Raw genomic sequence first — 12,621 nt, forward strand, 5'->3', positions numbered from 1 at the left:
TTTTACTATTAAGTAATGTTTCGCGTAAAAAAAATTACAAAATACTTAAAAGGTGTACTATATATATTCTTGATTAAAGCGTATACAACTAACTATACATATATACATATACATTCTATATATACGTACGAAGGTTAAAGTACCTTTTTTTGAAAGGCAGGTTACATTCATCAAAAGTCTGCTTGATGATGAAAGATGTCGTGGCTAGACCTTGAACTTCGATTGACAAAGCAGTCGATGGGCGGGTCTCTTCTTGAATAAACCTCATTGTTGTTTTTTAACGCAAAACTAACTAGCAAGCGGCTATGGTAATATTCGAAGAAAAAATATATATTGTGGCAATTGAATTACCCAAGTAGTCGAGTACTTTGTATAAATATAGATGGATCGATTAATTAGAAGATTTATAAAAGACGAAATCCTAATAGAAATAGGACGGTACATCATGAAACTTTTACTTACCATATATGTGATTCTTGAATATTAATTACGAGTAGTTACGCGTTTCTAAATGTTCAAATTTAATTAATGGAAATTTTTAAAGTTCATAAACAACAAACAACCCTTAGTTCCTAAAATTAAGGAAAAGACCGTAGATAACAAAATCTATTAAACTTGTTAGACAAGCAACCACTTCCTCCAAAAGTTAAGATAGATGTATTAATAATATATGTATATGTAATAGTTCAGCTAATAAAAATTCTCTTAAACAGGTAATTAAACAGCTAATTAACGTTTGATCACCATTAAATTTTCAGAAAACAAAATAAAACTTCTTAACATACTAATTGAGAATCTGAAATAGAAGTATACTTGACGGAAGTAGTATGTATATATATGTGAAGATGTCCAGTAATTAGGGCACAGGCACGCCCCAATCAAGCATCGCAGTTCATGTCATTAGGTGATCCCACGACTACGATGGCACAGCACAACTGTTGATTTCTTCAAAACGACATTTACTTGAAATCATGAGTGGCTTTATTATACTTTAGATAATTATTGTGATACTAATTATTGTGTTTATGCGTGTTATTATGTGGTAAGTAAGTAGGTTAATACACATTTTGATCACCATTTTAAAAGGAGTTTAAATTTATGAAAGACAAGTATACGTATTTGAAGTAGCATGTGTGTATACTATATATAGTTTGATGAAAAACAAGTGCCGAAAGCCTGAGAACAGAGTTTAAAAGGAGAAGGAAATAACACAATGCTGTCAAAATCATGACACAACAAATTAAATTTCTGAAAGAATTAAAGAATACAATTAGCAACTACCAATAAAATCTAAAATAGATATATGCAATCCATCTATCTATCAAGCAAATCTGCTGCAGAGTTAAATGAAGCACAGCTTAACATATCAACAACAATCTGATCTGATCAATATATATTAAGATGGCAGGCGCCTCAATCAAGCATCACTCCTCATGTCATCATTAGGTGATGATTCCATGACTACAATGGCAAAGCACAACTGTTGATTTCTTCGAAACGACCACACTTGAATCTCTGTACCTTCTTTCAAAACCTCCTTATTATCCGCCACAAAGTGGTTCCAGCTAGTGATCAACACATAATTATAACTGCACCTCTGTTTCCACCTCTTGAACGTCATCGGTTTGTTGTATATTTGTAGCGTTGGTCCAACCAATTGTACCTTAATCGTATTATCTTTACTTGTCTCAAGACGTTCTTTCTCATCAGCACTCAAAAACTCATGTGTCACGAGTTTATTAATCGGCAAGTTTAGCCTGTTTTGGCCTGGGTTTACATCAGTTGCAAACAACTTTTTCTGTATCACCAGTTTGATATCCACACCATTGATCATGTCACTCTTGATAAACTGCTCCAACTTCTCGGGCACCACGTTGTTCACCACGGCCGGCCCACGCTCCCTTTTTGTTATTTTCCTCTTCTTCTTTTCAGTTTTTTCATCTTCACCATACCATTTAGAATAATTATAGGCCTGCACTTTCTGTTCGAATTTACGTTTTTTTCCTTCTACTAAATCTACTTGTGGCATTACCCTGAGATCAAATAACAAAAAACTTAGCATCATAAATAAGAACATACAAATTTCATTGACTTAGGGTTTTGGGTTTATTTAGTAAATTAAAATTTAAATATATTTTCATGCCGCCCAACCCACCCATGTTGCCAGGTCTGATATAAAACAGAACTACAGAAGTACAGTATTGTATATACAAAACTATATAAAGATACGATAATATACCTTTTATGGAAAGACTGCTGATTGCGGTCGTCATCAAGAACGAAAGACGACTGCTTGGCGGTTGAAGATACGATGACTGGGCCATGAATATTGAGCGATAAAGCAGTCGAAACAGTAGACGACTCGCCTTGAAACAACCCCATTGTTGTTTTGATCAATGGGACGTACTTACGATCATCAAGAACGAACGACTGCTGCTCGGTTTTTGTGATCAAAGATTTAGTACTCTTGACTGGGCCAAGAATGTTGAGCGACAAATCGGTCGAAACAGAGTCTTTTGGTTGAAACCCCATTAACGTTTTTTCACGTTCTTGATGATCAAGAAAGAAAGTCTGCGACTTGGTGATCAAAGATTTAGTAGTCTTGACTGGACCAAGAATGTTGAGCGATAAATCGGTCGAAACAGAGTCTGCAGATTGAAAGAACGACTTCGAGTTGGTGATTGAAGACGATTTGATGATCGGGTCGTGAATATTGAGGGATAAATCAGTCGAAAGGAACGACTTTTCTTGAAACCCCATTGTTGTTGTTTCGACGCAAAAGAACTAAGCAGCAACAAATCTTTGAAAAAGAAATAATTAATTTTACGAAAAAAGGGAAATATCAAATAGCAAATGGGACTGATTATCTTTGGCGTTGTAATGAGTGTTTATATAGATATCGGTATGATTAGGGATGTCTATAGGTACCGAGTATAACATAATCCTAATAGAAATAGGAAATTAATCGATATGTGAAGTTTACTTACCATATATGATTCTTGAATATTTACATATTCATTTTATTTTTATTTTTATTTTTGGAAAGTCAAGGGAAATTCATCAACGGTAAAATATATTGAGTAATAGAAAAACGAGGGTCATTACTTACCAAAGTGTAGATTTCTTTTTATTTTATTTTATTATTATTATTAAATAGGGAGTCAGTATTCAATATCATAAGACATGTCACTATACGATGATGAACATGAACCCTTCCAGGTACGTTAGATTACAAATAAAAAACCTCATGAGATATCACTATTGGGATTTAGGGATAACTTTATTTTAAACGAAATTTATGGAAGTCAAAAATTGTCCACTTTTTACATTAATTAAACCATCTTTTGAAATTGATATGTAAAAATGAAAACTTATCATTAGATCTTAAATGATATGCAAAAATGAAAGCTTATAATGATATTTGTTGGAGGCTACCCAATGACTTATACTCATCCCTTAACGACTAGTCCCTGTCAGCGCCACATCAGCAAAAAACAATCCAATGATTAATTCTCTCAAAACATATCCAATACACTCATCCCTTAAGAACTAATTTTGGATCCACAAATTATTTAATTTTACCATTTTATCTAAACTTTACACTTTTAACCTTTTAAAATAATAATAATAATAATAATAATAATAATAATAATAATAATAATAATAATAATAATAAATAATGGGTTTTGCTAAACGCAGCCCTTAAGACTGTAATTAAGGTGCATTAAATAGTTGTACACTTACCATAAAATTTAGGGGGTGAGCTTTTGATATAGAAATGTACAAAATTTTTTTACACATTATATGCAGCCCCTAGGGCTGCTTTTAGCATTTTCCAAAAAGTATAAATCCCCTGTTCATCTTCTTCCTTGAACTTGATGCTGCTCTATTTGCTGAATCCCATCTTCTTCTTCATTGAACCCCAAATTTTTCTTTACAAGTTAAACACATACAAATATATATATATATATATATATGAGAAAGAAAAAAGAAAAAAGAAAAAAATATAGAAAACACAAAACGACTCGTACCTGCCGGAACGAATGAAACAGACGAATGTGAGGAACGAGTCCCACCTAATGGTGTTAACTCGTCCCTCTACACCTGACGAGTCCATGAACGAATGCATTGGGCACCCTCTTAGACACATGGGTGGAAAAAGAAAACTCTATCTCAACAGAAATTCAAAACTTGATATATTTGGTTTGGATTCGGATTTGGGTCGGGTTTTGGTTTAAAACCGGATATGAAGAAGATAAAATATTTTGCGCGGGTCAAGTTCAATGACAATTTTATATGAAAACCCGTACAACTGACTTTTATACCCGAAATCCGTCCCGAATTTATATACCCAACCCGTATATATTACATTACATGATAATAGTTTTGCCAATTCCAATGAGTAGTAAAAAGTATGAAAAGTTAAATGGAACACGTGGTATTTAATAGTTATCACATAAAAAAACTGTTGCAAGTAAACTGATTTAAAAAAATAAATAAAGAATAATAGATCCCTAATTACTCATGGGGAAACCTTTTACTTAAAATTTAGAAATCAAACAGGACATTCTTGGTTCGAGTCTGGATTTCGATCGAAGATTTTTAATCAGGTCCGGGTTTAAGATTACTTAAATCCAGCCTATATCTGTCCCGTTGTCATCCCTAGTTACAGGGCTCTTAATCTAATCTAAATCGAAATCTAAACTACCTTATAAAGTAGTTATCCCATCCAAATTTCTCAAAAAAGAATTCGATAAACCGAAATATCCTTCTTTTTTATTTATTCATTCATATATTCTTACTTAATATACCTATACTACTGTTAATAAAATTATTTACAATATACATCCTTCAATTATGAATAACTACAATACTTTTAGACAATAGCCACACCGCCACCTGCCACCACCGCCATCGTCAATTTAGTATTTATTAATTCCAATACAAAATATACAATTCTAAAAATAAATTGCAAACTTTTAATTTCAAATTCTAAATATGCGTCGTGATGCAACTAAATCCGAAATAGTTTAAAAGATACATAAAAATACTATGGAAGGGACCGAATGTTTAACTTTGCAAACTCTAGCCTCTAGGGGGTTAAATAAAAGATGTGTTTATACATTCTGTTACTCGTATATTTATGGGCTAATTACTTGGATGGAACCTTTTTTGGGCTCTAACAAAAAAAGTTCTATTTGAGGGTATGAAACGGCTAAAACTACTTTTCTGAGGGCCTCGTGTAAGTAGCCGGTAAAAAAAATTTTTGAATGTAATTTCTCTTTTCTTTTATTTCATTTAAGGATTATATGGAAATTCCAAGTCATATCTCTATACAAAACATCAAATAATCGATCTGTATCTAAAACCACATCCTTCAATCTCTATTTCATCTTGATCACCTCCGACCACCCCACCACTAACATCACTTAAATCCGACTACCCTTTTCCCATTACAGATTTGAGATGCCATAATCACATATTACCTATGGTAACGTCAGCTCATCATCAACATCATTAATATATATTTACATCACGGGAAAATAAAAAACAACCTACAATTTTTTCGGTCACCCAAACACCACCATCACAAAGATCCGGCCACAAAACTCATGAAACAATTTAAATAATCCTGATTGTATCTTTGTCCCCAACCTTTGTCATGTTCAACTCTATTAAACAACCCAAGTTAAAAATGTCATGTTTCTACCTAACGCAACCGTGAAGTACTCTCCATAGCTGCCACCATAAAAACTGCTACTATTCTGACAACGAATTTTAATACCCAAATATGAAACTTTTAAATTAATCAATCTTATCTACATTTCACCCAAAAATGTTCTTCATGGGAGACCTTATCGGTTGTGAGGAAGCCAAAATTAAATCTCTATAGTTGTATGTGTTTGTGAAATTGGTAGATGGGTCTTGTAGATCCAGTGATTTGGATGAAACCATTGTTCAGATTTTGATAACTTTGTATCTATGAAGTTTCGGACGCCGACAACGGTGGTTTTGAAATGAGAGTGATTAGATGCTGATATGGTATAAGGGAATATAAAGAAGTGACTATATTGAACTTTTTTTTGTTGGAGCCCCATAAAAAGGTTTGAGTGACAAGTTGAAAGTACTTAGCCCTTATTAATTAGGATAAAACCGGCTAGCTATCGTACACGTCAGCAAAAAGTGGTCACGGTCCTACTATAGTAATTTTAGCTGTTTTCATAGTCTCAAATAGAACTTTTTTTTTTTTTAAGCCTAAAAAAAGGTTTAAACGACAAGTTAAGAGATTAAGTAATTAGCCTATATTTATTTCAAAAAAGCGTAAACAGAAGAACACAGTGGGGGGAAAGAAAAGATAACGAAGGCTGAAAGAAATCGAAGTTAATAACACTGAGGTGATTATTGTCGATAACTACTACTAAACATTCAGGTACAAACTCTTCCTAATTTTCTTTATATATATAAAAATATATTTTTGTCTATTTAGTTTTTGATTAGTTTAGGGTTTAATGTGAGAAATTGGGGGGATTTTGATTAAAACTGAAATTAGCGGAAACCTTATACATATGTCTTGTTTTATTATTAGTATACATAAAATGGAAGTGGTTGATCATGAGACACCATCAGAAGTTTCAGCACAAGTTGAAGGAGACGATTTTATTAGCAGCGTGCCAGAGGATGTGGTCACTAATATAATGAATCGTCTGCCGTTAAGAGACGCGGTGCGGACCAGTATTTTGTCAACAAGCTGGAGATTTAAGTGGACGCTCCTCACCCAACTCATCTTTGATCTTGAGTTCTTTTACATTTTAGGTACACAAAGAATTCACTTTGATTATACTAATATAAGTAGACTTTGCCTTCATCTTAAAGGTGAAGTTACAAAGTTTGGCCTCCATATAACTGATTTTATGAAATTGGATGTTGAGGATATACATCATTTGGTCGAGTTACTATCTAGAATAAGAGGATTCAAGGAACTCACGTTACATAATCGGCGTCAAACACCGGTTAAGCTTCCTACCAACCTTTTCTCTTGTCTAGAGTTGAAACATTTGTGCCTTCACAACTGTGTTTTATCTCCTTTGCCTTATTTTCATGATTTTCCAAAGTTATTGAGCTTAGATATGCGTGATTTAAGATTTCATGCCCATAGTTGTGGGGAATTAATCGCTCAATGCCCCTTACTTGAGAGGCTGGTTATATTTAGTAGTGAACTTAGAGGGGATGTGAAACTAGTTGACATTGCAAAACTTAAAAATGTCAAGGTTTTAAGCTTAACATTGTGTTTGCTTCACAATATGAGCATGGTCAAACTTTCCACTGTCTTCCAGTATCTCTCTTTTCTTCCAAAACTCCAGGAGCTTTATTTAAGTTTCCAAAAGTGCAAGGTAAGGCTAAAGTTGGGTCTTTGAACTTCACTTTACACCATTTTGCAACTTGTATTATTGACTACTTTCACCAGTTAAATTTAGTTTCTATCTACCTTTTATAGTTCTTGCCAGAAGATGTGGCTCAAAATCCAGTCTCCGCTGCCTTTCCCTTCCTCAAGACTCTTACATTATGCGGAATGGATTTTAGTAGTGTTTCCATGTTAGCTTGTGCTTTTGGGATTCTTTTTCGCTGTCCAAATTTGCAGATCCTTTATATCATAGTAAGTGAATAGTTATGTATCGTACCTTTCCTCTTGTAATCTTTTACATTTGTACATAAATGCTATTTTTATCATGTAGGCTATATACGAGAATTTTGCCCTCCCACCTGCCATATTTCCTCCAGAGGTAGATTGCAGCACAATGGGGCAGCTACAGCTTCGGAATGTATTTTTAGTATCAATAAAAGGTTTGGATGATGAAGTATGTTTGATCAAGTATATGCTGGCTTGTTCCCCCATGCTAAAGAGCATTGTTATCAAGTCGTCCATAGAGAGCAATGATGGCAATGAGAAGTATAAGCTTGCTACCAAGTTGTTGAAGCTCCATCGAGCCTCCCCAATGGCAGAGATTATCTTCTAGCTAACTAGTTGTGTATTTATGAACTAATATTACATTTTCTGTTGTTTTGTTTAGTTATCTGATTTCTGCACATGGCATGCCTTTTGTTTATCTTATTAGAACTTCTGTTTTGATAATGCTGATGCTATGATAATAGATTTTGGATACATGTTGTTTTATGAAGTTGTCAAAAGGAAAAATGAAGACGTAAATAATTAAATGTAAATTAGCATTTGAAAGGTAGCATGGTTGAAACCTCACACCTTGATTTCAGGTTAGTGGCCGTTGCCACAGCCAACGATAAGAGGAAGAGGGTTCTGAACCAAGTTCAAATCCACACCAGAATTTTGAAAAAGAAGCTTGTTTTATGGGAAAATTTTCCAAGGAAATAATTCAGTTGACAAGACTACCATCTATGCATGTCTTGTAGAATATAGAGTCCATCTTTTTAATGTTGAATCAACTTTGTAAGCTATAAATAGTTCACTCGTTAATATTTAAAAAAAAAACCACTTCGAATGATTCTGTTGATTGACATACATATAGCTAGAGCATCCATTCAACTCCCTTGTTTTTAGTCAAGTTTCTGTACGTATGGAAAGTGTTAACTATTTAGGCCCATTAATATATTCAAAACATATGATAAATTTTTTTTTTTTTTTTTTTTTTTGGTTTAATTGAACTGGTTTTGTTTTTGATATGTTTATTAGAGGTCAAATTAGACAAATAAGGCTTCAAAACTCCTAGTTTCTAATTAAAAGGCGTGATGTCAAAAGCCACCAGCTGAGAGTATATATATTGAAGGCTGATCGTTTGGTTTTCCACCCTTCCAGCTTCAATGTGTCTTTATTTGCTACGGTTTTGTATACTCTTTATATATATTATGGCTCCAATCTGTTGCATATGAAAATTTCATCAGTGGCTTGCAACTTACAATTACTCTCAGATAGAAGAAGACGATGTCGTTATCAAGGTCAGGGTTTATTTGCATATGCTAACTATAAGTAACTAATCTGTTCATTTCAACTTTGTATATATAATAAATAAATCTGCCACAAGTTTAACTGTTTAAGTACTTGCAATGCACATACAGTGTTCTTTCGTTGATTTTTACTTCATATTTCTCCCATGGTTTTGTACTTATCACGTGTACACTTTTTTTATTTAGTAGAACGACACCAGATGATGATGATGTCATTAGCAGCATGCCAGAGAATGTGGTATCTAATATTCTTGATCGTTTGCCTATCCAAGATGCGGTGGGGACAAGTATCTTGTCAAAAACTTGGAGGTTTAAGTGGACTTTGCTCACCCAACTTATATTTGATTATGAGAAGGATTATGATGAGGGGGATATAAACAGACTTCTCCTTCAACTTAAAGGTCCCATCACAAACTTTGACCTCTGTATACCAGATGACACGGTATTGGATGTTAAGAGTATAAATCATTGGGTTATGTTTTTGTCCGGGAAAGGGATTCAGGAGTTCACTCTTACTAATAACCACGAAACATCACTTAGGTTGCCTACCCATCTTTTCTCTTGTATGGAATTGAAACATTTGACGCTTAGTAATTGCTGTTTTAGGATTACACCAAGTTTTTGTGGTTTTCCAAATCTGTTGACCTTACACTTCTTTCAAATAACTTTTGAAAGCGGTAATTGTGGTCAACTTATCACTCAGTGCCCGCTACTAGAAAATCTGGAAATTAGTTATCGTCATGATCTTTCTAGAAAACTAAAATTAGCTGAGATTGCAAAACTAAAAAATCTCATAGTGCTGTCTCTGCCATTGTGTAACCTTGATTATAAGGTGATCACACTTTCCAAAATCCATCAGCTTGTTAGCTGTTTTCCAAGACTTCAAGAGCTCTGTTTGGATTTTCAAAATTGCAAGGTAACTCTAGTCTGGTTCTGCAAAATTCAGTATTCGTTAAATCGTTGTCTAACTTAATGAGTTGACTCTCTATGTACATTTTTTTCTTACAGTTCCCAACAGAATCGAATGAGAACGACTGCTTGATCTTTAACAGCTTCCCCAGCCTCAAGACTCTTACATTATCACAAATAAATCTTGGTAGACGTATTGAGGTATTAAGTGCTATTGGAGTGATTTGGAGATCCCCAAATCTGCGCACCCTAAATATTTGGGTGAGTGAATTTCTATTTATCTATTTTTAACATTGAAATGTATCGCAGAATGGATATACTTTGTCTTAAAATCTCATAGTTGTGCTTATTAATACTGATTAACTATTCTTGTAGGGTGAATATACACAACAAGCTTTTCTACCATATGTCATTTGCTCTACTGATTCAGCCCAGAGCACGTTGGGGTAACTGCAACTTCGAGATGTGGTGTTTATATCTTGTATGGGTTCACAATATGAAATATATTTGATAAAGCATTTACTTGCTTGTTCCCCTTTGCTAAAGAAGATGGCAATTCATTCCGTCTCATCTATGTCGTATGCTGGAAAGTTGAAGGTTGCTACTACATTGTTGAAGCTTAATCGAGCCTCCCACACAGCCATAGTGGACTTCAACTAGATTTAATAATGGTTTTAACTTTATCTTGATTTTATTTTGGTACGTTAAAAATGAACTGAAGCTATTTATATAGATATGGTGAACATTTTGTTCTGTTTTTATGATTCATCTATATATTTTCCTTTTAGCTATAAGTCTAAATACGGAGTATAAGATAATGAGAACATATCTGACAATCTGAGTATAGATACATTAAGTTTAATTCAACAGATTGAGGAAGTTAATTGGGCTAAGCTTGTCTGGTCTAGTCAGTGTATCCCGAGGCACGCTTTCATTCTTTGGCTGGCTTTGAAAGAAAAACTGAAAACACATGATAAATTGTATGGGCTGAATAGAAATAATTGCTTGTGTATTTTCTGTAATAAACAGCCAGACAGCCATGAGCATCTGTTTTTTGACTGAATATGAGGGTGTGGAATGAAATGAAGGGGATGGCTAAGTTGGATTCTGTGCCTTCTAAATGGGGTCAGATTGTGGAATGTATGCATAAAATGTCCATGAACAAGGCTGTCTGGAATATATTATTCAAAAACTGGTCTTAGGGGCCATATATGACAGGGAAGAAATTGGAGGACCTTTCAACAAAAAAGCAGAAGCATTGATGATCTTTGTGCCTTAATTAAAGAAAGGGTAAGAATAAGATTGATTGGTTTGAAAAATTAAGAAGACTGAAATGGCAGTGGAAGCTGCAAGATTGTGGAATTTTTCATTGAATCAAGGAGTTACTGAAGTGAATTATAGAGACATAATTTATGGAGAAGTTATTTGTGAGGAAAACGGCTGTGTTGAATTTGGGTGGTTTGTTTGAATGTGTGCTAGTTTAACATTTAAGATGATTTGTATCTGGGAAAAAGTATAAGAGTATTATTTCGGTTGGGCTCTTTTTTGGTATTGGGCTTATCTTTAATATTAAAATTAAGTAGGTCTGAGTGTTATGTTGTGGACTCCTAGATTTCTAGTAAGTGGATCGAGAGCCTAGGGACTTCATTAGTATTTTACTATTTTATGAGTTGTATTTTTGTTTGGAGTGAAATGTTTGTTTACTTTTCAATAATTAGAAATTGGCAAGTGCACAAGTTGTTTTAGTATATACGAGAGCAAGTATCCGCGCTTTGCGGCGGTGAAATGGTGGTGGTGATTCCTAGGTCATAGAGTATAATAGTCAAATGTCTTAGCTGTACGGGCTCCGTCCTCGGATTTAAAAATTTGTCGAAAGTATATCGAATGGCATCTCTAATGAAATAGCATGAAATTTTAAGAACACCCATACAATTTTTATAATTTATCGACGTACGGTTTTTGAGATAAAAGATTTTGAATAAATTGGAGGAATAAATGATTTAGGGAGGAGAGAGAAAAAAGATGATTGGTTGAGATTTGATAAGAGAAAAAGGGTATTATAGTTATTTTTAGTAAATATAGAATAGATAAGAGAGACATTTTGGGAAAATACTTAAAATCAATATTGAAAATTTCAAGTTCAATGTTGAAAATCTAGGAGAAATCTGCTTTATAATATAGTATAGATATAGATAGTATAGTATTTTGTATTCATTAATTTTTTTTTATTAATAAAGTTTTTAAAGGGCAAAGTCTTTTTACTCGAACAAAAAAGAAAGTTTAATTCAACAGACGAGTAGTCAAATACAATGCTGGAGTCCTACTTTTGATTTCCAACTTTTCAAGAACTACTAGATTAATTACATACGTGAAGTAATTGGTGTTTGTATTTTATATAATCTACCAATTACGTTAATATTTGAGACAAAATTATTATATCTTTGAATGAATAGTTTCAAAAAATTATATATGCTGATGTTGGGCCTATTTTAACTTCATGGCCCAACTAAGGACTACTCTCACAGTTTCATTCTTCTGGGTGGTTATATGACTTCTTTTTATTTTAGTAAAACAAGTTTTGATTTTTTCTCTTTTTATAATAATTTGTCTATGTTAATTTTATTTTTGGTTGTTTATGAACTTTAAAATCTATACTTTTTACTTTTGATTGGAACACCTATACTTTATTTATTATAACTATATAATAGTATTACTTTTGATTGGATTGTAATTATA

At 33.4% G+C, this 12,621-nt stretch overlaps 2 protein-coding genes across 4 annotated transcripts; both read left to right on the top strand.

Moving 5' to 3' along the window:
• The first annotated feature begins 6,338 nt into the window (after positions 1-6,338).
• Positions 6,339-8,105, top strand: LOC122598149. 3 transcript variants are annotated; one of them, XR_006323545.1, is made up of 4 exons: positions 6,339-6,430; positions 6,587-6,813; positions 7,496-7,654; positions 7,734-8,105. XR_006323545.1 is itself a non-coding variant. In XM_043770749.1 (3 exons), exons 1-3 carry the CDS (start codon positions 6,912-6,914, stop codon positions 8,013-8,015), a joined length of 540 nt encoding a protein of 179 aa, XP_043626684.1. In that variant the 5' UTR covers positions 6,838-6,911; the 3' UTR covers positions 8,016-8,105. The 3 variants fall into 3 exon arrangements, 2 of the variants coding, with proteins under 2 accessions (XP_043626684.1, XP_043626683.1); XM_043770749.1 differs by lacking the exons at positions 6,339-6,430; positions 6,587-6,813 and adding an exon at positions 6,838-7,010; XM_043770748.1 differs by lacking the exons at positions 6,339-6,430; positions 6,587-6,813 and adding an exon at positions 7,018-7,391.
• Positions 8,106-8,953: 848 nt separating this feature from the next.
• Positions 8,954-10,545, top strand: LOC122597340 (F-box/FBD/LRR-repeat protein At1g13570-like). Its single transcript, XM_043769942.1, has 4 exons — positions 8,954-8,967; positions 9,166-9,892; positions 9,985-10,078; positions 10,349-10,545. The coding sequence occupies exons 1-4, from the start codon at positions 8,954-8,956 to the stop codon at positions 10,543-10,545; spliced, it is 1,032 nt and encodes a 343-aa protein (XP_043625877.1).
• Positions 10,546-12,621: the final 2,076 nt, after the last annotated feature.

Source organism: Erigeron canadensis, chromosome 4 (assembly GCF_010389155.1).
Source record: "Erigeron canadensis isolate Cc75 chromosome 4, C_canadensis_v1, whole genome shotgun sequence".
NCBI classification, from domain to species: Eukaryota; Viridiplantae; Streptophyta; class Magnoliopsida; order Asterales; family Asteraceae; genus Erigeron; species Erigeron canadensis.

What these genes read in the sequence shown, in the direction of transcription:
- LOC122598149 (XM_043770748.1), top strand. Translation starts at nt 7,128, where the DNA reads ATGCGTGATTTAAGATTTCATGCCCATAGTTGTGGGGAATTAATCGCT. An exon ending in TAAGTTTCCAAAAGTGCAAG is followed by an intron (nt 7,392 to 7,495) that starts GTAAGGCTAAAG and finishes TACCTTTTATAG; the next exon opens with TTCTTGCCAGAAGATGTGGC. An exon ending in TGCAGATCCTTTATATCATA is followed by an intron (nt 7,655 to 7,733) that starts GTAAGTGAATAG and finishes TTTATCATGTAG; the next exon opens with GCTATATACGAGAATTTTGC.
- LOC122597340 (XM_043769942.1), top strand. An exon ending in TGGATTTTCAAAATTGCAAG is followed by an intron (nt 9,893 to 9,984) that starts GTAACTCTAGTC and finishes TTTTTCTTACAG; the next exon opens with TTCCCAACAGAATCGAATGA. An exon ending in ACAAATAAATCTTGGTAGAC is followed by an intron (nt 10,079 to 10,348) that starts GTATTGAGGTAT and finishes TGCAACTTCGAG; the next exon opens with ATGTGGTGTTTATATCTTGT.